Source organism: Planococcus citri, chromosome 3, assembly GCF_950023065.1.
Source record: "Planococcus citri chromosome 3, ihPlaCitr1.1, whole genome shotgun sequence".
Classification (NCBI taxonomy): domain Eukaryota; kingdom Metazoa; phylum Arthropoda; class Insecta; order Hemiptera; family Pseudococcidae; genus Planococcus; species Planococcus citri.
Genome location: NC_088679.1, coordinates 39,606,041 through 39,628,517, shown reverse-complemented (window position 1 = coordinate 39,628,517; position 22,477 = coordinate 39,606,041). Strand labels below are relative to the sequence as shown.

At 32.6% G+C, this 22,477-nt stretch overlaps 6 protein-coding genes across 7 annotated transcripts in view; 2 read left to right on the top strand and 4 right to left on the bottom strand.

The window, feature by feature from the left end:
- The window catches only part of LOC135840947 (otoferlin-like), a 64,443-nt gene extending 64,058 nt beyond the window's left edge, over nucleotides 1-385 (bottom strand). For both annotated transcript variants that reach the window (XM_065357704.1, XM_065357705.1), the window contains exon 1: nucleotides 147-385. In XM_065357704.1, the coding sequence (XP_065213776.1) occupies nucleotides 147-225 (79 nt within the window). In that variant the 5' untranslated portion in view covers nucleotides 226-385. The remainder of the gene's footprint in view (nucleotides 1-146) is intronic.
- Nucleotides 1-5,911, top strand: part of LOC135840953 (uncharacterized) — a 63,290-nt gene extending 57,379 nt beyond the window's left edge. Inside the window, exons 3-4 of the mRNA XM_065357712.1 lie at nucleotides 4,667-4,831; nucleotides 5,619-5,911. Of these exons, the coding sequence (XP_065213784.1) occupies nucleotides 4,667-4,831; nucleotides 5,619-5,797 (344 nt within the window). The 3' untranslated portion in view covers nucleotides 5,798-5,911. The remainder of the gene's footprint in view (nucleotides 1-4,666; nucleotides 4,832-5,618) is intronic.
- A 24-nt stretch (nucleotides 5,912-5,935) lies between these two features.
- LOC135840951 (EF-hand domain-containing protein 1-like) lies at nucleotides 5,936-10,031 on the bottom strand. Its single transcript, XM_065357710.1, has 11 exons — nucleotides 9,880-10,031; nucleotides 9,511-9,635; nucleotides 9,203-9,419; nucleotides 8,953-9,108; nucleotides 8,659-8,825; nucleotides 8,324-8,508; nucleotides 8,067-8,172; nucleotides 7,864-7,978; nucleotides 7,664-7,780; nucleotides 7,058-7,280; nucleotides 5,936-6,474 (listed from the first exon to the last, which is right to left on the bottom strand). Exons 1-11 carry the CDS (start codon nucleotides 9,925-9,927, stop codon nucleotides 6,281-6,283), a joined length of 1,653 nt encoding a protein of 550 aa, XP_065213782.1. The 5' UTR covers nucleotides 9,928-10,031; the 3' UTR covers nucleotides 5,936-6,280.
- A 95-nt stretch (nucleotides 10,032-10,126) lies between these two features.
- Nucleotides 10,127-12,337, bottom strand: LOC135840950 (translation initiation factor eIF2B subunit epsilon-like). The gene has a single exon (XM_065357709.1). It carries the CDS (start codon nucleotides 12,205-12,207, stop codon nucleotides 10,252-10,254), a length of 1,956 nt encoding a protein of 651 aa, XP_065213781.1. The 5' UTR covers nucleotides 12,208-12,337; the 3' UTR covers nucleotides 10,127-10,251.
- A 389-nt stretch (nucleotides 12,338-12,726) lies between these two features.
- Nucleotides 12,727-14,147, bottom strand: LOC135840952 (uncharacterized). The gene is made up of 4 exons (XM_065357711.1): nucleotides 13,837-14,147; nucleotides 13,631-13,757; nucleotides 13,455-13,549; nucleotides 12,727-13,379 (listed from the first exon to the last, which is right to left on the bottom strand). Exons 1-4 carry the CDS (start codon nucleotides 13,877-13,879, stop codon nucleotides 13,159-13,161), a joined length of 486 nt encoding a protein of 161 aa, XP_065213783.1. The 5' UTR covers nucleotides 13,880-14,147; the 3' UTR covers nucleotides 12,727-13,158.
- Nucleotides 14,148-14,344: 197 nt separating this feature from the next.
- On the top strand, nucleotides 14,345-18,066 carry sip1 (septin interacting protein 1). Its single transcript, XM_065357708.1, has 13 exons — nucleotides 14,345-14,625; nucleotides 14,689-14,893; nucleotides 14,974-15,166; nucleotides 15,247-15,340; nucleotides 15,438-15,651; nucleotides 15,736-15,925; nucleotides 16,003-16,218; nucleotides 16,299-16,540; nucleotides 16,627-16,823; nucleotides 16,901-17,122; nucleotides 17,215-17,421; nucleotides 17,494-17,588; nucleotides 17,661-18,066. Exons 1-13 carry the CDS (start codon nucleotides 14,520-14,522, stop codon nucleotides 17,904-17,906), a joined length of 2,427 nt encoding a protein of 808 aa, XP_065213780.1. The 5' UTR covers nucleotides 14,345-14,519; the 3' UTR covers nucleotides 17,907-18,066.
- Nucleotides 18,067-22,477: the final 4,411 nt, after the last annotated feature.

Sequence of the window (22,477 nt, the reverse complement as noted above, 5' to 3'; positions counted from 1 at the left end):
CTAGGAACCTTTTATAATTTTGAAAATTCACCTACAAAATAAAAAATACCTACCTTATCTTGTAATTATGTAAAGAGAAAAAAAATAAGTTCTCAGAAATATCCAAAAAAATACAAAAATTTTTTTCTTAAAAAAATTTGACTCACCCCGAAATTCAATCTTGGCAATTTTTTCACCTTTGCATTTGGCCAAACGAAATTGCTTAACGCGAATATTTAACGACATTTTATATCTTACATCGATTTTGTTTTGGTATTAAACGGCGAAAAATATACGCGGTACATTGTACGCGACGTGAAAATTCGAAATGAAGTAACAGGCCAGTTACCTGGTTCGTGGTGCTGTTGCGCTTCGTTTAGAATAACTGCTTTCGGCAGTACACTTTACACGTTACGTTACGTCGTCGTCTAAAAATCTATCCCTTCGCTTCTGTCTACATCCCTTTTCGTACTATGTACCGCTTATTTGTCGAGCTAGCTTCGCGTATTTGTTTCAGTAGGAACACATTTCGACCTATTCAGAAAAAATATCGTCAGTTTTCAAATTTTGTTTCGTTTCATCAAATTTCGTGCTCGAAATATTAATACACGTGTCATCGGTGTATTTCTTTTCTCATTACATAATCAAATCTACGATACGAGGGCGCCGAATTTGGATTATTATGTTTTGGATGAACATTTCGAGTACCTATTTGAAAGCCTATTATGTGAAAATACGATGAAAAATAAGAAAAAAACTCGAGGGAAACTTTTTTTTCAAAAAACCTAGTTTAGGTAATTTTTTTCCTGCGTTATTACAGGATAAATAATCGTAATTTGATAGTTTGATACCCAGAAATTACTATGATTTTCAAATGCCGAAAAACAGCAGATCCCGAACATTTAAAAAACATCTTTTATTATGGCATCTCATTATAGGTTCCTGCTCGCATTCTTTGTTTAAAAAGGTACTAGGATGACTGAGGAGTTGATTCGAACTTAGTGAGAACATTAATTACAGTCACACCACAGTTTCATGATTTTTTGAAATTTATTCAAATGGAGAAAAAGACACAGGTGGGAACGGAGAGGGTTAAAGAGGTTGAATCAGAAAAATTCATCATATAGGTATATTCAACCTCAGCACCTTTAAATTAATAATCAATACACTTCCTAATTTTTATTTCATTTTTTTTAAATTTTGATAAAAGTTGGAGGGAGTTCTTACGTCCACAAGATATCTCTTTTCAAAGTTCTCATTCGTTACAAACGCATGAAAAGAAAATAGTATCTTCGCAGTAATTTTTCAAAATTTTAAATATCAGCTTTAACTTTTGTACTTATTTATTTTGAAAAGTGGAGCTCTCACTCTGAATGTTTAAATTTGAGATTTTCAAATCCTAATAAGTTAACTAATTTAAATCTCTCGTAGATTCTCTTCAAAACCTGGCAATCAAATCTGCTGTTAACTTTGACCAGTCTTGAGACATAAACCTTTGAACTTCAGCAACTTCATAAATAAAATCGCAACTCCTAATTCTAGTGGTGGGTCATTCCATGTCAATTCGACCAAAAAAGTGCGATTTTGAAAGTCATATGCCTTTCGATTTCGCTCAATTTTTTTTACAATATCTACCCATCCAGTAAGCAAGAAACCCGCAATCAGTTTGGTCCCAGCCCCCTCAGAAGGTGAGTGGGGGGATTCCATTATTTTCACATTGTCTCGAGGTACTCAACTTCAGCAGAGCATTCCTCCAAAACTATGATACTTTGATCAAAACTGATTTCACAGTTTCAAAGGGTATTGAATTTTGAACTTTTTAAGCATTTTGAAATTTTCAAAATTTGAAAGTTGAACTTTCAAATTGGAAGTTCAAATTTCAAAATGGCGCTGGGAAAGGGAGCTACCACTTGAAATTCTGAAAAAATTCCCATGAATACACCTTTTGATGTTTTTTTGAAATATTTAAGTTTCGAGATGGGATCTCTTGATGAAGGGGGAACACCCCCACCCCCAATTTTGGGAAAAACATTCGAAATAAAATATGGTGCATGTGACATATCGAATCGTATGTTTTTGAGAACGCTGAACACGAATATGACGTTGGATTTTTGATTGGACCCCATCCACGGCCCCCAGCACCTTCCCAAATGAGATAAAAGTTCAAAATATGTTTTTTTTTTCGTGCGACACATCAAATAGTATGTTTTTGGTGACGCTGAATACAGATATGACGTCAGATTTTTGATTGGCCTCATCCGCGCGCCCCCAGCACCTCCCCAAGGGGGAGGGTAACCTAAAAAAAATGGTTTCAATCGTGGGACACATGAAATAGAATGTTTTCGATATCGCTGAACCCGAATATAGCCTTAGTTTTTTAAATTGACCTCACACATGGCTCCGAGAACCCCCTGCAATTGGTAAAAGTCCAAAAAATCTGTTGGAGGCCGTGGATGGGGTCCAATAAAAAATCTGACGTCATATTCGTATTCAGCGTCACCAAAAACATACTATTTGATGTGTCGCACGAAAAAAAACCTATTTTGAACTTTTACCTTATTTGGGGAGGTGCTGCTGGGGTCGTGGATGGGGTCCAATCAAAAACCTAACGTCATATTCGTGTTCAGCGTTACCAAAAACATACAATTTAATATATCATATGCCCCAGATTTTTTTTTGAAAGTTTTTCCCAAAATTGGGGGTGGGGTGCTCCACCTCTATAAAGAGATCCCATCTTGAAACTTGAATATTTCGAAAAAGCATCAAAAGGTGCATCCATGGAAATTTTTTCAGAATTTTAAATGGTAGCTCCTTTTTCCAGCGCCATTTTGAAATTTCAAAATGCTGAAAAAGTTCAAAATTCAATACCCTTTGGAACTGTTAAATCAGTTTTGAAATGATCAAAGTATCATAGTTTTGGAGGAATGCGCTGCTGAAGTTGAGTACCTCGAGACAATGTGAAAATAATGGAATCTCCCCACCCACCCCCTGAGAGGGCTGGGACCAAACTGATTCGGGTTTCTTACTTACTGGATGGGTAGATATTGTAAAAAAAAGTTGAGCGAAATCGGAAGACATCACTCTAAAACGTTGGTCGAATTCACATGGAATAACCCTGGTGTTAATAAAATTGCATACTCAGTTTGCCGTAAATACAGCGTATTATTTAGGGCGAACCAACCTATACCTTTTTTGCAAAAACAAAAACAAAACTGCCATACCATGATTGCTCATCTATTTGAAGATTGGTTGAACTAAGAGAAAAATCTGTTTGATGGATTTTACAGAAAATATTTGCATATTCAAATTCGATCATATAAAACATTGAAGAGCTCAAAATTACAAGCATTCTGAAAAATTGAAGCTACCATTTAAAAATTTGAAAAAAGTGCAATCAAGACCACTTTTGAAGTACCTACCTGTACCTACCCTCTTTTCAAAATGGTCTTCTCAATGACTTTTCCACCCACCTTCTTGGTTAATAAAATTAATAAGATTAGCTCGCAGGCATTAAAAAAAAACAATTTCTATCTAAACGACGCCTCTACAAATCATTCTTTATTGGTTCAAAATTCAAATATTTAAGATGGTATTTAAGACCCCAAAAAATTTTGCTATCAACAACAATACTCTCAACTAGAGACAGTGAAATCAAATTCATGAAAACAAAACAAAAAAAAATTTTTTAGCAACCCATTTAAAATGGATTCAAAGAATTTCTTTTCAAATAAAAAATACGAAATTTTTCCACTTAATTTTAACTTTAAAATACCTACTTATAATTGGCTGCACGTCGAAAAATCGTTCAAATTTTTTGCTTATCTATGTTTTTTTACAGATGAACATTATCTATGTATAATATTTTGTATTTATGTATTTAACTGATGCAACGACTATGTTAATGAATGAGTAGGAACTGTGGTATCGTTATCCGCGGAAAGTACTTATTATTTCGTACCGAGTATGCCAATTTTCACGTTGAAAATATGTTCCATTTGATTAGCGGTTATGATAGTACTCACACGAACTTGTTTCTGTCTTCCATTACGATGGGGAGCTGTAGCTATATTTGTGTTTGCTACGGTAAATTAAATTTGCTTTAATTATTTAGTTTTGCCTATAAAATTGGCCCAATTTATCAGAACGAGTATAAAAATTATGATAGATAGTCGAGTAAGTTCTTAGAAGATTATGATGTTGATTTTTTTCTTTTTTTAAACCCAGCTTACAAATATAATTCCACTGACTTCTCTTCCAGATTATATTGATAAAAGTGAGCATTATCAACAAGTTTTTCATTGTAGTTTGTTATGCCAATAACTACCTAGCTATTTAATATAATTTGTTGATTTTGTTTTCCAGTAAGTTTTGGTGTTTTGCTTTTGAATGCGTGCCAAATAGCCTTTGGTGTATTTGCCGGAGTTTTCGCTTTAATAGGTACTATAAAGGTGAATGATTTTTCCTAATCTTAATTCACATTCTTAAGAAATAGGCTCCTAACTTATATTACTTATAGGTTCCTAACTTGTGAATAAGACTGGGGCAAGGGTATTGTAATCTAGTTTACATTTACATTTTTGTATGGACTGCTTCTAAATCTACATACGATTATTTTATTCATTTATGTGTTTATTTATTTTTCAGAAGCGACCGCACTATTTATTACCGTTTCTTTCTTATTACTTAGGATACGTGATGTTGGATTTTTTCTCGCTAGTTTTTACAATTGTGCTTCATTTTCCTTTCTTTGCCCATAATCTGCTTAAAGGCGCAGGACTACCAGCGAACAAGAAAGGAAAAAGACGTTCAGAAGATATTCTCGTGCCTGTGATTGTTTTCGGTATAATATTGTGTAAGTTGTTTGCACGAAATTGGGATTGTTTTTTAAACATATTCGTGTAAAAAATGACAAAAAAAAAAAATCAGTCAACAAATCAGCAAATTTAAATAGGTACTTACTTGTAGAAGAAGTATCTAATACTTCAGATAAAGAACACGACACGATTCCAGTTAGCTGAACCATTCAATAGAAAATTCAACAGACTGGGTAAAAATTGGAAATTAATTAAAAATATGAATTTTTTAGAGAACAGAGATTCTTTTGAAATATGCATTCCATATAGAAATAAGTACATAGGTACTTAAGTTCTGTGAAAAGAAGGCCATGCCATCATTGGCATTTTAATAATTCAAACGAATTCCAGTCCCCTCTCTCCAATAAAAATTAAGACGAGTCTCGCATCGATAATAATTTCTGGAAGAAAAATTGTTAAATTTCTTCAAACCTGAGGCTGAGTCGTTTCATTTCTTATTGGAAGAACTTGAATTGTTCTGGGTCATTTTCTCATGACTGGTATTGAGGAAGTTTTCAATGATAAATTTTGCTATGCTGAAAAATAGACTTTGAACAAACAGAAAATGAGTTCTCTCAGAAGAGTGAAAATATTTGAAAAGTGAAAGGAAAAGTTTCAAAAAATTTAAAAATGAAGGCTATCTCACTGCCTATGTAATGATTATCCTAGGGCAGGGGTTTTCAAGAACAATTTAAACACCCAAGTATTAGGTTATATTTTCCATTTGATCACGAAAATAATAAAATGTTAATGTAATAAATTAATTGTTTTTTTTTTCATTTGCAGTTCTTCGATCTTATTTTACATTCATCGTGTTCAGTTATTACCGCGAACTGAATGACTCAGTGAGTGATTTGGAAACATCTCCTGAAATAAGTGAAGAATCTCTAACTCCTAATATAGATAACGGTACAACTAAAAGATCGACGATAAGATCTGCATACGTATTAGTGAACGATACTTGAATAGCTTTAGATGTCCATGCATTTAGAAATAAATCGTTGTGTAGCCGAATCAGAGTACATACCTAAATGTAACCTACCAAATAAACAACTGAAGTATGATAATGAAAAATTTTACATTACTTTGTTTTTTATCATTCGTATATTTTTAACAAAAAATCATTTACTTAATTAATTTTATAAATATAGGTACCTACCTACTTAACTAGTTGCTTTACAGGGCGGGGGATATTGTACTTGATTTTATTCTAATGTACATGTACCTACTAACCTAGAACTAGAATTCGTGTTTACAGAAATAGAATGATATTTACTTCCAACACACATAAACGTTCATATCATAGACTATCAAGTATCAACTGCCGTAAGTAAGTATAGAAAAATTTATAGAGGTTCAGCCGTTCAGGTGGTACTCTTTCATGTTTTATATTTTATAAGAATGTTGAAAAAGTTCAATACGTATTCTATATCCGCGAAAGCGAGACATTATTCATCGTTAAGGGCAACATTTTCGACTTCTTTAGCTTCTTCGTCAATAATGCCCTCGCGTTGTAAATATTCTCCAACACCTTTCATAATTTCTGGACGGAATTTTTCTGGCCTTTTTTCCATGTATCGATAAACTGCCAAATCTGCTCCAGTTATCAAAAATTTTCGTCCAAATATTTCAATTTTAGAATCTAAAATATACAAACAAATGACAAGTGAATATACGAGTAGTTTCAGTCTAAAACGTGGTGAACATTTTCTTTCATACTTGAAGGTTTTCAAAATACTACATTCTACCTATGCATTTTTTAAATCGTAGTTAAAGTACCTACCTACATAAAACTAAAAAACAACCAAGATGAACTTTTTCCCCACTAATTCCAATACAAGCCAGAAAAAAATTTAGCCAACGTTTAGGACAATTTGAAATTTTAATTTTAAAATGCCGATTCTCGAGCAAAAAGCTTCTTATAATCTAGAAACTTTTTATTTGTAATCTTTTCCTAAGAATATTTGTCGGGCGATTTCATAAAAGAAAGTTTTTTGTATAAGTTCACACTGCATAACCTATAATTCCGTTCTTTTTCTTCGCCAGAACAGGATTATTTTTGAATACTCGAGATAAAAGCTAAAATGATAAGCCTGAAATAAAGTTATTAGGAAGTAATGCCTGCGAAAGTTTTTTTTTCCTTCGAAGAAAAGAAATTCTAACGCTGTTTTTGTATTAGAAACTCTCCGGTTTACTGCTTAAAAATTCATATTTTTTATACCTACCTATAGCGAAATCTGCCGGCGAGTAATATTCGACTTTATCGTCCAACGTAAGTGGTTTCGGTACTAAGGCTGATTTTAAAAAATACCCAGACGGAAACCCCGAGTTTAATGTTTTAATTTCGTAAATTGAGATTTTTCCATCGGCCAGAGAGTACTGAATGATGAATTTTCTATCCTTGTCGTTCTCCACATTCGAATCCATTTTGGCCGAGTATCTGAGTACCTGTTGGATGAGAAAAATTTTTTCATTAAAAGAACGCGTTGACGTCATCGCACACGTACCTACTCGAGTTGAAAATACTGTGTGCCATCTTTCGGTATACTTGTAAATTAAAATACCTTTAAACCTTTGATTATGTACTAAACTTGCGTATACCTACAATCCTACATAGACATAAGTATACATACATAAGTTACTACGTAAACGAAGTGGTAGATAATCAAAGGTTTCAACGGTCGAATGAAGTAATAAAATGAAAATGTGGCAGGTATAATTGTGATTTATTCGCCGAGTTCCGACGCACTTATGCTATGCCACATTCAACGTTTACTCTAAAGTAGGTACCTATTAATTTTGATTTAACAAATTAGGGATGAAATACTCACCTTGTTCGTGTTCTCGATATAATGAATTATATCTTTTTTCGGCGGTTTTGGAACAATGGATAAGCAAGATTGTAAAGTATCTTCAGGTTGACCGATCCCAGTGTGGGGTGGAATTTCCTACGATGTGCATATTTCAATTTCGTTATTCATATCAAAGCGTATTAAATATAAAATAAAAATTAAAAAACGCGTGAAAATACTTTTTTCACAGGTTCGGGACATGTTTCTCTGATGCTGATCGACGCTGGTTGTTCTATTTTCAAACAATCTCTGTAATAACGTCTGGTAAACTGATCGCAATCGTACAGAAAAAATCTGCAATAAAAATTCAAAACAATTATCTACTCTAGGCATTGTTTTTTCAAACTCTTTCCGATTATACCAATAATTTTATTATACATACTCTCTTCCCAATACTGAAATGGTACCTCCGACAGTAAAATCTTTTGGTTCGTAGTATTCATGATCAGAAGCATTGTTGCATGCCACTGACGCACTGGCTTGTAATGCTGTATTGAAATAAAATGAATTTTGATATATATATTTTTTTAATCGAAATGATTAAATAAGTAGGTATGATTTAGTTTTACTTATGCTGAAAATTATTTTTAAAAAAATTAAAAAATATATTGGGTAGACATAGAAAATATGTATAGGTACCTGTTCCTGGTGTATAATTTTTTGGCAGTTTTGTCCTACTCAAGAGTCTGTGAAATGGCTCATTTTGTTTAAACTTATCCTTAACTTGTTTGATTTCAACGGTATCATCAATTAAATAATAATGAACTTTGTAATGACTTATATCTCCAAATTCATTATCTCGATCATCCCACAAAGCGTAAAATCTGAAATACGAATGGCATGTTTTACACATCTATTTAGGTATAATTTGATATTTGGCTCACATACCTACTTATTAAAAAAAAAAAAATCAATCTACTTAACAGGTACGTACATATTATAGTTCCAAATTATAATTTAAGCATATTTTTTACCTTAGCACTTTTCTGTCATATTGTAAAAATCTGTACAATTTATCTTGCGACGATGTGTCCTGTGTGCCATAATAATAGCTAAATTTCCGTATAGAGTGATCTTTCGTAACGTTCTTTGGAATATCTTCATTCTCGTTAACTTCGATGCCTTGACTCAGCAAATATTCCTGAATAGAATTTGAAATAATAGGTACACAGTCCAGATTATAATGAAGAAAATTTTCAAATTAAATAAGTTTTGCTACAAAATGAATATGATGGTAGGTAATAAGTACTTAGGTATACGAAACGTACTCTAGTGAATTGATCGCAACTACTAATATGATACAATATACCATATATTTCGATATCGATTCCAGTATTCAAATGTTTCCAGTGCCATGTTTCATTAGTATGTGGATTAGGTATACGACCTCTGCGGACAATTCTACCTTGCGAATAACCAGCATTCTGTAAATTATTGCATTTTATTCGAGAAATAGAGACCCTACCACAGACCATGATGTTAAATTTTATAAGTTAGAGTGAAATATAAATTACATACAGCAACCGGTGGCTCCATTATAGTTATTGTATCATCTTCCAAATAGTACACGATATTGATTTTACGATAAAATTGTTTTTCTGGACTAAATTCTGGCATGTCTGCTCTAAAATATCCTTGGAATGATAAACACTTGCCATCATTAATTACATAATGCGGCTTGTAAGGTAATGGTTTTGATTTAGTGATTTTTGTAAATCTTTCTAACGGATCAAATCTGTCAAAAAACAAGTGGCAATTTTAAATATTTCCAGCATTTTACTCAAGCAGTATAGATACTTGAGAATCGGATTTTTTAATTTATGTACTTGATGAAGTCGTAAGTTGTTTCAAAAGCTGTTGGTTCTCTCGATGTCAGTGATTCAAGATTTAGTTTTGGAATACCGTAGCCATTTTTGATGTTGAACTGTTGTCGTAAGTGATAATCTTTCCCCTAAAAACATATTTTTAGTTGAAGATAGTTCGAACAAAACATTTCCAAGAAAAAAATTATTTTAAAATATAAGAGCATTTTAGGTACCAATGGATAGGTTCTTTCATAAATTAGGTAGGTAAATAAAATCTTGTTTTCAAATTCAAAAGATGAATTCAACTTGTTGGACGAATAAGAATAAATCAAACTGAATATAAAATAAATTTCAAGTACTCGAATTTTTGTATCAACATGTAAAGCTTACTTGTCTGTCTTCAAACGAAAATCCTGGTAAAAATGGTTCTCTAGCCATGTTGAAAAGCTCTACGTTGACTAGTTTCTTTTCCTAACCCAACAATACTAATTTTCATCAATTCCATTCTAACACACAATTCCAGACCAATAGTTCACACTTCTCAATCGTTTTGCGTTGCCATGGAATTAAAACCAACAGAAAAATATTTTCTGTATCGAGGAATATTCATATAGAAAAATAATGAAACATTAGAAAATCGAGAAAAATTATAACATTTTTTATTGATGGAAAAAATAAAAATCTCGATAAATGTAATGAAATATTAATTCATTCAACGACAGGAAAAAAATCGTACCAAATTTAATTTTTCGTAAAACTACATTAATCGCTAGATTCATCAGATTCTTCGTCAGCTTCCTGAAGCCATGTAATAAATGAGGTTAAAGCTTCTTGGATTTCACGTATTTCGATTTTCTTATGCCACGAACAAATTTCATGTTCCTCGATGATATTTTTATCGTAAAAGAAATGTAAAATTTTCGGTAGAATTTTCAACAATGTTTTATATTCTTCTTCACTCTTGGTTGCATTATGATAATTAACGTAATGTTCGATGGCTGAGAGACAGTCTTGTTGAGCATCGTTGGTTTTTATGTAATTTTCAATCAGAGGCATGAAATAGTTCAGTTTCGAGAGAGTATACTGGAGAAATTGCAAGGAATTAGAACTGTCGATGGCGGACGATTCAATTTGTAACATGGCTCGAATTAAATTGGTATTAACATCGTTCACGGCGATATTGTAAGCGTATCTCGAAGAATTAATTTCCAAAATTAAATTCTCGCATTTTAATTTATCTTCGAATCCTCGAGTTAACGAATCGACTACTTCGTTTAAAAATATATCTTCATCTTCTTCCATTACTCGTTCGTGATGATCATCGGCGGACGAACCAAAACTACTTTCTGACAACGAATCGTCATTTTCACTCTGTAAATTTCGCTCTGTTATTAAACGAGGTGGTGGTTCTTCGTCTTCGGAATCTGAGTTATCGAACATAGAGTGCTTGTAATTAGAACCATTTTCCGAAACAGATGATTTTCTATTCGATCCTTCCACGGAAGCTAGGAAGATTTTACTCAATTCGTTATTTTGACCTAAAATAACGCCGGGGCCTAGGATGCAGTTTTCACTCAGTTTGCAGTTTTCTTTTATAAGACAATTTTCTCCTATCACAGAATGCTTGATGACGCTGTTTTTTTCGATGATGACGTTATTGAAAATATACGAATTCTCGATATGAACGTTTTCTCCGATGATGCAATCGTCTCCGATGACCGAATGGTCTACGTATACGTTTTCCTTCAATTTTGTCTTATTACCGATGACAACGTCAGAAATGAGTTTACAGTTTTTACAAATCGTAACGTTCTTTAAATAAATACTGTTTTTTCCGTAAATGTACTTCTCACTAATATCAGGAACCATGGGAAAGGTCCATCTTCGAATAATATCTTGACTGACTATTTGATACGTTGGCCAATTGGTGATTTTATTCAGATATTCGTTTTCTTTCACAGTATCGTAATAAACTGTTCCTTGCATAACTTCTTCGCTGACTAATAATCCACGAATGAAGTCATCTAACGATTGAAAGTCGAAATTGTCACTGAACAGAGGAGGAACTGCAACGGAACAAATAGCGACACCAACTTGAAGTAAATCATTTCTAAGATCGATGTAATCGTGCTCTAATAAGATATCCATCGGTATGTCGATGTTTTTGGATTCTTGGACTTGATACGAGATGATACGGTTTTCAGAATTGGACACTATGACGGTATTATTTTCAAGATCTTTCCTTTGCTTTCCAACGGGTTTGCAAAGGATCATCATCGACGCACCTTTATCTTTATCTTGAATCGATTTGAATTTTTTCAAAGCCGACGTAAAATTAACATTGCCAATTACATCGACGGTAAGTAGTATAAATGTGGATCGGATCACAGCGTATTTATCGAGTGCTCTCATAACATCACCTAGAGAACAACAATCTTCGGAAATCAAAATTTTTACGTCGATGTTGAGATGTGTTTTGCTGTTGACGTGTTTCTTTATTTCTGTTACGTTGGATGAGCAAAACAGGATTACTTCGCCGACACTTGATGAGTTCAGCCATTCCAAACTGTAATCTAATAATTTCCTATTGACCACAGGTAATGTTGCTACACAGGAGCAAGCTGGCATGAAGTTCTTGTTGAAAGAATCCATGACGACGACAGCTTGAAGAATGTCATCTTTCTGGATGCCCGGTTTTTTCGTCGCTTTTTTACTCATTTTTACACGAGAAAACGAACGTAACACGAAAAAAAACTTGTAAAAATTCAACGAAAACTACATTTAGTCAAAGCAAAAGTGCAAAAGTTTCGAAAACTTTCATCATTGACGACGGCGAATTGTTTATTGACTTCGTGATAAGGAATATTTAGTTCAAAGTTTTGATAACATGCTGTGTAGTGATTGATTGAATTTTGTATTACGTCAGTCGTCAACGTTACGTCCGGTTCCGGATTTTCCACTGAAGCATCTTTGCCTGAAAAATAAATTTGGAAATTTTCATCACGAGAACGAAAAATCAACATATTGTTATGATTTATGATGCAACAATAGTTTTCAAAGTGGTAATGGTAAATTATTGAGTTGTACACAAGTTTCCACCTTCTTTACGGCACTTTATGGAATTTCTTTTTCTTATGGAATATTTTCAATTTCAACTACTAGCCTCAGTCTCAAGGTTGACTCATGACCATGACTGATTGAATGATACAAAAATATTCTCCAGGAAACGAAACAATACAAAATTTAAGAAATTATTTAATTGATAAACGAATAAATAAATGAATCAATCGACACTTCAATAAATAAAACTTACATAATAAAAATAAATACCTTATTTGAAATAAATCCGCATGGATCTGAGAAAAAAGAGACAGAAAAGAAAATACAATCTTGAAGATTTGCAAAAATGCAAACGTTAGCTTATGATTATAAAAAGGTAAAACAGACCATTCGTTACTAGCGAAAAAGACATATAAGTACATGCACACGCAAAATGTACATTAAATCACTATCAACACAGTACTTCAGTCACTATAACATAAAAATAATTGCAAAACGAGAAGAGATTTTAATACATCTGACCAGCAGCGTTAAAATATTAAAAATTTGCAGACCTATGAAAAAATGTAGACGACAGTAATCACATGGTAGACAAAAACAAATCGCTTCTTATTTCACTGTTGTTACTTTGAAAATACTTCTTTTTTTAATGCGGCATCGTTTATATGGAAGAGGTGTACACAGACCAAACAAAATTCGCGTAGTATTGGGGATTCCCAACTGATAGCATAACGTCAATGCAGCAACTTTCTGCATTTTGTTTGAAGGAAATAATTCTCGTATATCGGATGCCAATTGTTTGGCAAAACGCTCTTGTACGAGAACGGCGTCTACAAGAAGACATTTCATTAAATACCATTCAAATGCAGACATTTGAGTTGGTTACTTATTCACATTAAACGTACCTTGTTCTTCTGCAACAACGGGTTCGCAGTCATTATCGCTATAATTAGTATTATTATTAGAAATTGATGATTCATCTCCGTCGCTAGTTTTTCGCCTATTAAAATAAGAATTAGGTATTTTTAATGCGTTGAGTAAGAGGTATACATTAGTAAGCTTTTTCGTGAGTGGTACTCACAGAATTTTCATATAGCTCTCAATACTTGTCCGTACAGCCTCTGATATTGGATGACTGGCGTAGTCTTTAACAAAGTCCTCCACTACTGTGGCAAAACGATCGACATCGAATTCCATTTTTTGTAGTTCTAAATCAAATGCAAACATCGCGATTGAAACGTTATTACATATTTACCTAGCAGTAAAATCATCATGAAGAATACTCACTATTACGAATGATTTTCCTGTGCAACTCGCTCATGATTATCATTATCACCTAGACTAGTATGAGATACATTACTTGAATGAGTTAAAAGTACGAAATGAACGGTTGAAACTGAAATAAAAATATTGATACATGTTTAACCATTTATTAATCCGACTGATGGACGGTTACACGATAAAAAATAACCATCATATATAATTTTATAATACTGAATTAAATTATTTTCATTTCTTTTCTAGCAAATTACGAGGAACTCTTCTCTGAAATTAAAATTCCGAAAAATATCATACTTGTCAAACACGAACTGCACATCGTGTTTACAAACACGACGTAGCACCACACGCAATTTATTCAAGACCGAGTTTTTTTTACCAACTATGCCTTTACTTTTAGTTATATTAATTCAATGTAGAGTCGCTAGTGAATTTTTCAAAAACACACGAGGCACAGTTGGGCATAATCGGCACCATGCTTGGGTCTTTATTTTTATTTATTTCGTTTTTTTTTTTTTTTATCAATAATTCACAATTTGCAGTGATAAGCAAGTTTTTCAAATTTTTCTTTCTGCGAAAAGCTGTGAAAAATTTTACTCCATTTATATTATGTAGATTATAAATATCTGAATCAAACACACAAAGCTTCAAGTTGAATTTCATTCGTGTACTTTCCTATTAAAAATTTTAAGATGGCAGATGAAGAATTCATCAAGTTTGAAATCACCGACGATGATTTGAATTACGAATTCGCTCAACACAGAACGCGTAGATTAACCAAAAATGAACAAACTTACGGTATAATATTTTCATTCTATCTCTAACCATTCTGAATTTCTTACTTATTCGAGTACTCCACAGGAATATGGGCTGATAAAGATTCAGACGCCAGTGATGAAGAGCCTCGAGATCGTAAACATTTTAAGGGCAAAAAGAACTACCAAGCTCCTGTTAATTTTATCGCTGGCGGTATTCATCAACCAGGTGCTAAACCTACTGCTTCTAGTGATGATGGAGCTAAAAAAGATGATGAAGATGAACCCGAAATTGTTTCCGATTCCAGCGAGTATGTTTTTTTAAAATTTTAAAGTTAGCACGTGACTGCGTCTTTTCTTTCAATTGATTATTTTACAAAATGTATTACAGAGAAGAATTGGTCCGTCCATCTTTTGGTAGGAAAAATCGTCCTAGTTTTCCTGATTTCAATGAATTCAATCCAAGTGAAATGGCCGGTTTCCGAAAAGCGACTCATAAAGATCCAAACATCACGTTGGTTGATAAAGGTGTCGGTAATTGGGAAAAACATACCAAAGGAATCGGTGCGAAGTTATTGCTACAGGTAAATATTTTCCGAATTCATTTGATTCTAAGTTTTCAACACGTTAGTTTACGTTTGTTTTGTTTTGTTTTTTCAATCAGATGGGTTTTCAACCGGGAAAAGGTTTAGGAAAAGATTTGCAAGGTATTCAAGCACCTATTGAAGCACATCTGAGAAAAGGCAGAGGAGCAATCGGTAATTCATAATGTTCTATTATTCAAATATTCATGTTGCGTTAGAATAGCGATGAAATGTCATTAATTTTATTTCTCGAATCAATTTTTTTAAAAAGGTGCTTATGGACCTGAGAAGAAAACTAAAGTATCAAAAATCGAGAAATTAAAAGGTGAAGATATCGATGGCGAAAAAATGGAAAAATCAGAAAGAACTTCGCTGTGGAGAAAGGAGGGCGTAGAATCGAAAAAGAAAATACGCTACGTTTATAAAAGCGTTGATGAAGTCATTGAAGAAAGTAAAAAACCTGGGAAGAAAAAAATAGAAATCAGGTGAAAATTCTCAAAAAAGCATAATGAGTTCAATTTCTTTTTTAATACTCCATTTTCATTTAAAAATCATCGCTTTGTTTTTAGCGAGCTGAGTAAAGTAAAGGTAATCGATATGACTGGACCTGAGCAACGAGTTCTTTCTGGATATCATGCCATATCTGGAGTACAGAAGCCTGCAGAAGAATGGGAAGTGAGAAAAGATAAAAAATTTACCAACTTTTCGATGCCAGAATTACAACATAATTTAAATTTACTAGTCGACGTTTCAGAACAGGTTAGAATATTGTTTGTTGATTCAATTCACAAAAAAAGAAGTTCTTTACTTGATTACGTTCAATCAATTTTTTCCAGGCTATTATTGATAACGATAAAAAAATGAAACAAGCCGAAGAACGCCTTAAAATTTTAGATAATCAGGCGAAAACTCTCAGCCAAACATTAACTCGAGATAAAATGATGATAAATAATTTTCACAAGTTACTCGATATGGTCAATTGTGTCGTAAAATCATCCAAAGACAAAACATTAACATTGAAACTAGCCGAAGAAATTTTCTCTTCAATGAAGGTAATATTTTCATCGTTTACCTCCGTGTGAAATTATTTCGACGATATTTTTACTCATCTCATTGTCCTTAAATCTTGCAGGAGAATCATTTCAACGAATTTTGTATGTACGAAGTACCTGTGCTGGCTGTAAATATCGTTAGACCATTGCTTAAGGAACATTTAGAAAGTTGGAAACCTCTAGAAGAACCCACCAAACCAATACCAGAATTTTTAAAATGGAGGACAATTTTACAATTGGAAGATTCCGGTCAAACGTTATTAAATCCTTATTATAAACTAATGTGGGATGTTTGGGTACCTTGTGTTCGTTCTGCTGCCGAGTAAGTACATTTGAATTTGTTGCAAATCTGGTGTGTATTATTGAGTTGCGTTGCTCGAAAACGATGAACTTATTTCTGATTTTTAGATCGTGGCAATGTCGTCAGTGGTCACCGATGGTAGATTTTATCATGAGTTGGGTTCCTTTTATATCAAAAGGGATTTTAGAAAATGTTTTACAAGATATCATATTAAGAAGAATTCAACAAGATGTAGACGAATGGAATCCGTTGACCGATTGTGTTCCTATTCATTCGTGGATATATCCTTGGATTAGGTTTCTAGGTAAATAGATGATGAGACTTGTTTTACGTTAGAATATTTTCAAACGTTGTATTTACTTATCCGAACATTTTCAATAGGTAAAAATTTCGAAACCAGCGTGTATCCGACTATTAGACATAAACTTTCCAAAGCTTTGATTAGTTGGCATCCGTCAGATGGATCAGCGAGATTGATGTTGCAGCCATGGATGAGTGTTTTCGAACCCGGAGAAATGAATGCATTTTTGGTAAATAACATCGTACCAAAATTACGAAGCGTTTTACTTGAATTCGTTATCAATCCGCACCAGCAATGTTTAGGTAAGTAAGAATTTCTAAAAAAAAAAAAAAAAAAAGTTGAAAAATCTAATTTTTTACTATTTTTACTCATTTGTTTCTTTTTTACTACCTAGATAATTGGAAATGGGTAATGGAATGGGCTGGAATGATTTCTCCTCACACGATGGCTCAGTTATTGGATCAAAGCTTCTTTCCTAAATGGTTACAAACTCTTAATGCTTGGTTACATATGAATCCTGATAATGATCAAGTTAACCAGTGGCTTACCGGCTGGAAGAACCAAATACCCGATGAAATCAAAACTCAACCAATTGTCAACGGTAATGATCGATTTAATAAATTTTATTTGATACGTTGAACTTGGTCATTGACCTTTTGACCTGATTTTACAGATCATATCAGATCAGCAATGAACATGATAAGTCTTTCTCGAGGTGGACCAGCGGTCTTAGTCGAAGAACGTAAATCAAGGATACCAAATCCGAAGGTAAACATCGCATTAATTTTTATGAAATCCGATTCGATCGGCATTTTCTGATTTATTCGTCTTTTTTTGTAGGATTCTATCGAAGACCTGAACAGATTGTCACAACTTCATTTATCAATGAAGGATCGAATACAAATGAGATGTGAGGAAAAAGGAGTCCTCTGGATACCAGTTCCTAATCGTTACATGGAAGCTAAACAAGTTTATAAATGTGGTAAATTACACGCGTATATCGATGGAAATATTGTGTTCGTCAGTCAAGGTGGAGGATCATTTACACCTATGTCTTGGCAAGAAATGTTGGAAAATGCTGTTTAATTTGACTTATTTGAAAAACTACATCGACCACGTTACGCAACTGAATTTGTATTTATTTTTTATATGTACTCGTATTGTAATACTGTACTTTGTGATGTGTACGTCAAAGTCTTGCTTGTAAGTTGTATGTATGTCGGGTATTAAACATTTTATACTATCACCATATTAATTATTTATTTTGTCCTAAAACTAATACCTAATGTAGCATATGATGCTAAAAAATTTAAATTTTATACTTCAATTAATCAAACGCGATCACATTTTTAAAAAATCACTAGTCGCTACTGTGATAATCTATTCTAGGTACCTACGTAAAATTTCTCAGTTTTTTTACGTTGATTTTTGGATTTAGATACTTGACAATTTATGTCATTATTTTACTGATGAGAAATTTCTTACATTATCAGCACAATTTTACTCTCGACTTTTGTGATTTTATTCTTATTTTCGGCCATAATTCCGATTAATTGAAAAATACACCTTTGAATAAAATTCAATCCCAAAATAGGTAAGATACACCTTAACAATGAACCCACTTACATATTCGAATGTTTTTATATTAAACGTTCATTTGAAAGCTCTCGTAATTAATGTTACAGCTTTTGTAGGATTGTGAGAAATTAATTAAGAAACAAGTTTATAATTACGCTTAGTTTACGTAAGTTTCTTAAAGGTTTGTGGAAGAAAGGTTAATCTTAAAAGTTAAGTGTATCGTTAGTAATACGCGAGTTACGTTTTGTTCAACAGAGTCGGCTTATAATAAATGAATAGTTTGTAATTAAAGTAAATTTTCCCATCAATTTCCAGTTCGGGATTGAATGAAAAAGTTTTTATGAAAATTTTCACATGAATACTCAACAGTGCAGATTGCGGTACGTGAAATGTTATAGAATTCGAAATTCATTCGACTCGAAAGGGAGAATTTTGATAAAAGAAATACCTACCTAACTTGCATCCGAACTGAAATTAACGAGAGAAAAATACATGTAGATATATTTACTTAGGTGTTCTTATATACGTAGGTACTTATCAATAAGTAAATACCCACAGTCCCACAATACAAATTCTGAAGCAGTGGTAGGTAATATTTCTCCACAATTGTACAGTTAAGTATGTTTCCAATCAACCCCTCCTCCCTCACTGGTTACTTTTCATATTTTATGTGGCCCACTCTAGCTACGGTTGAATTATGCAATCATTTTATTCACTTTGAAATTTAAATATAAATCTCCCGATAAGAATTTGGGAAAATTTCACAAAGTTTAAAATTGCCCATAAAAAGTATCTTTTCATTCCTCAAAAAAATTTGCTGCATTCATTTTATTTTATAATTTACCTAAGTATCTGAAATTATAATGAAAAAATAAAGAAAAACTTCAAAAACTGTGGGAAAAATTCGAAATTATTTAAAAATTTCGTGAAAAACTGTATAATCAGAATTGGTTTAAATTTAATTTAAAAAATTGTTCAATAAAATTTTACACAAAAAATCTGCACAAATGATTACAAAAATCAGTGAATTGTACGAATTTGGTCAAAAATGAGCAACGATATGATGAATGCCTCCAGAAAGATGTATTTTGAGAAGGGAAGATATTCAGTCAAATTTCAAATATCAAACAATATAGAAAAATCTCGATTTAAGAATTCTTGGAGATGTTCTGCAAATAAAAAGGAATCCAAAAGTTAGGTCATATTATGGATAAAGAGTAAAGACCTTTCACTTCACATTTATCTCAATGTGGTTTTTGCCCCCTTGAGAAATGTAACGATATTGGACATGAAAATTTTCAAACGCGAATTTCAGAATAAGGAAGTCAGAAGTGCTCAAAAAAAAAAAAAAAAAAAAACTAGAAAAAATATACCTACTGCAGATGACCCTCGAGAGGGTCGAACGTAGTTAGACTCTTTGAGAATATCAAAAATCGTTCATCGTACAATTGACAATGAAATGAAAAAATCGCCTTTCTTAGTTTACTGTAGATAATAATAAATTCAAGTAAGTAACCTAAAATTTTTTCACACTCCAAAATTAAAATCCAAATAAACGGTAAAATACGACTAGACTAGTATAATATAGTTCTTCACAATATCCAATATCAAACGATAAATTTACATACTGGATGCTTCGTTTGATTACAATAAAACGTTGCCATTTGTACATTTAGCTACATTTAGAGAAATTTTGGCCCATCGAAATGCGTACTCCTCGTTGCTAAATGATGAGGCAAGCAGAAAGGTACACGTTTCGCAAATGAAGAGATTGCGTCACGTATACTAGTCTTATAATTAACAAGCCCCCATCACTGATTACACCTACCGATGTTAATTATTGGCTTTTAACGTGTAATTTCGCATATTTACACTTGCGTTAATATTCTACCGCTGTAAACTTTCTGTTATAACGTGACCGCTTGAAATAGTTTCGCAAATATCAAACACAACCTAAGTGTGTAGGTATTCTGGTAGTTTGTAATGAAATTTTGACATTTTACTAATTAAATAAATAGCTCGAATTTAACGCGGTTGGATCAATTTCATTACAGAACTTTACTTACCTGCCAAATTACCAATTAGTCGACGGAATACGTAGACCTATTTCTGATTGATTGTCGTTTTTCAACAAAAAAGTATGCATAGGTAAGTATAAGTATTTAAACTCTTAAAGATACTCAATTTAGATGATCTTTCTTCACCTGCCTATGGCATTAATTTTTTCAACATCAAACATTATTTTCTAATTTGATTAAAAAAAAAAAAAAAAAAAAAATGTTTGCTCAGCGATAGAATGGAACATAGGTAGGTACCTGCTTAAGCCTATACTCATTAACCGAAACATCGGCGTTAATTACCTAAGTGTAAATATTTCAAAATGATTCGAATGTAATGAAAGCATATGGCTATTTTAAATTATAGGATATAACATTGCGATAGAAAAGCTGAAGTTAAAGCTTTAGCAGAAAATGAAAGGATTAAAAAGGGTTGTTCGTTAATTAAGAGGTAACGTTGTAGGTTAATTACGCTTAACAAGTTATTCAATGCGAAGTTAAGGTGGCAAAGTCAAACTGTAAAGGTATCTAATATTGCACGAGTTGAAAAAAACTCGTGTTTGTAGTGTAAAATGGCAGGCTTATTATAAACACGAAAGCCAATTCCTGTAATTATCGGAAGGAAATCGGTTTCCACTGCTTTTACGCTTTCATAATTAACCGCACGTCTTTTAACTACCTACCTCGGTCGTGTTTCTTTTCCACCTACATCTAAATGACTTTTACATCGATGAATGAAATACCAAAATCATTTGCGAATTTCAATATTAATTTACTCGTACTTACCTACTTCGGAACAAAATCTTGAATACGATAACTTGACATATTACCTACCTTTCCAATATAGGCCTGTAATAATTGAGTAAACAAATCTCCTCTAAAAAAAATATCTCGAATTATAAATAATTTGTTTCAAGAAAAAAATGTTATCCTCTCGTTACACACTTACAAAAATTGAGTTTTACGACAACTCGTTGAAAGCGAATTACGATTGAAATATATACTCGTAGATACGCTGCAGAGAAATTAGCCCAGAAAATTATCTGTAGGGAATAAAGACTGGTCATTAGGAATTCCTCGGTGGCATGTTTGTCTTCAGATAAGGTGTGTAGTAAATTTATGAACGCTGCGGGTTTTCATGTCAAATTGTTAAGCTCGGCTTAATCCATCCCATCAATTTGGATTGTTTCCCTTTTAAACGCGTTTCAGAAGTTTGTGAAAAGCTTTTGTTTATACCTGAAAGCGTTACTAGAATATTTCCAACCGAAGAATTTACGACAAAACTTAATACTCGTACTTTTATATTATTCTTGAATTTTAAATCCTCTTTGATTTAGTATTTTTTTTTCGTTTGTTTTATGATTTCTTATTCGTTTCTTTGGTACATATTACGTTATGGGTGGATAATATTTCAGAGTTTGAAGTTATCATCTGAGCCAAACACGTACTTATAGGTACGTGGTAGGTAGGTAAGTATACGAGTACTTATTAGACTGTGTACAAGAGTTTACTCAAGAGCTATTGCTCATTTTCTATTGAATTCATATCTAGAAATCTGATGAAAGTTGTACCAACATTTTCAAAATTTACTCTCATCAGCTCGGATTAGGATGCCTTCAAATTTATTTTTTTGTAATTTTGGAAATAATTATAGGTACCTATGTACTAGAAATAAAAATGAACAAAAATCGTGTAAAAAAGGTGTAAACTAATCATTGTTCAACAAGACCATTAGGAAATAATTCTCATCGATTATTTTCCAGTTCAAGGGATTTCAAAAATCGTTACTGTACGTCAAAAACACGATCATTAAAATATTTATGAACAATTTTTTTGGAAAGTGAATTTTTTTAACATACTTAATAGTACAGTTTCAATATTTTTTTAAATTACACGGAATATGTTCTGAAATTCAAAAAAAAATTCAAAACATGTTCAACCAATTTCAAAAACTTCAATTCTCTACTCGATAAAAAACATTAAGTACCTAAATAATACCTAATTAAATCAAATTTCAATTCG

Excerpts from the sequence above, each read along its gene's own strand:
- sip1 (XM_065357708.1), top strand. The coding sequence starts at position 14,520 with ATGGCAGATGAAGAATTCATCAAGTTTGAAATCACCGACGATGATTTG. Across the intron at positions 16,219-16,298 it reads AAATTTTCTCTTCAATGAAG|GAGAATCATTTCAACGAATT; the intron begins GTAATATTTTCA and ends TAAATCTTGCAG. Across the intron at positions 17,589-17,660 it reads CAAGGATACCAAATCCGAAG|GATTCTATCGAAGACCTGAA; the intron begins GTAAACATCGCA and ends CTTTTTTTGTAG.
- LOC135840951 (XM_065357710.1), bottom strand. The coding sequence starts at position 9,927 with ATGGCTAGAGAACCATTTTTACCAGGATTTTCGTTTGAAGACAGACAA. Across the intron at positions 9,636-9,879 it reads TTTCGTTTGAAGACAGACAA|GGGAAAGATTATCACTTACG; the intron begins GTAAGCTTTACA and ends ATATGTTTTTAG. Across the intron at positions 9,420-9,510 it reads ACAACTTACGACTTCATCAA|ATTTGATCCGTTAGAAAGAT; the intron begins GTACATAAATTA and ends GTTTTTTGACAG.
- LOC135840952 (XM_065357711.1), bottom strand. The coding sequence starts at position 13,879 with ATGATAATCATGAGCGAGTTGCACAGGAAAATCATTCGTAATA. Across the intron at positions 13,758-13,836 it reads CAGGAAAATCATTCGTAATA|AACTACAAAAAATGGAATTC; the intron begins GTGAGTATTCTT and ends CATTTGATTTAG. Across the intron at positions 13,550-13,630 it reads GAGAGCTATATGAAAATTCT|GCGAAAAACTAGCGACGGAG; the intron begins GTGAGTACCACT and ends TTATTTTAATAG.
- LOC135840950 (XM_065357709.1), bottom strand. The coding sequence starts at position 12,207 with ATGAGTAAAAAAGCGACGAAAAAACCGGGCATCCAGAAAGATGACATT.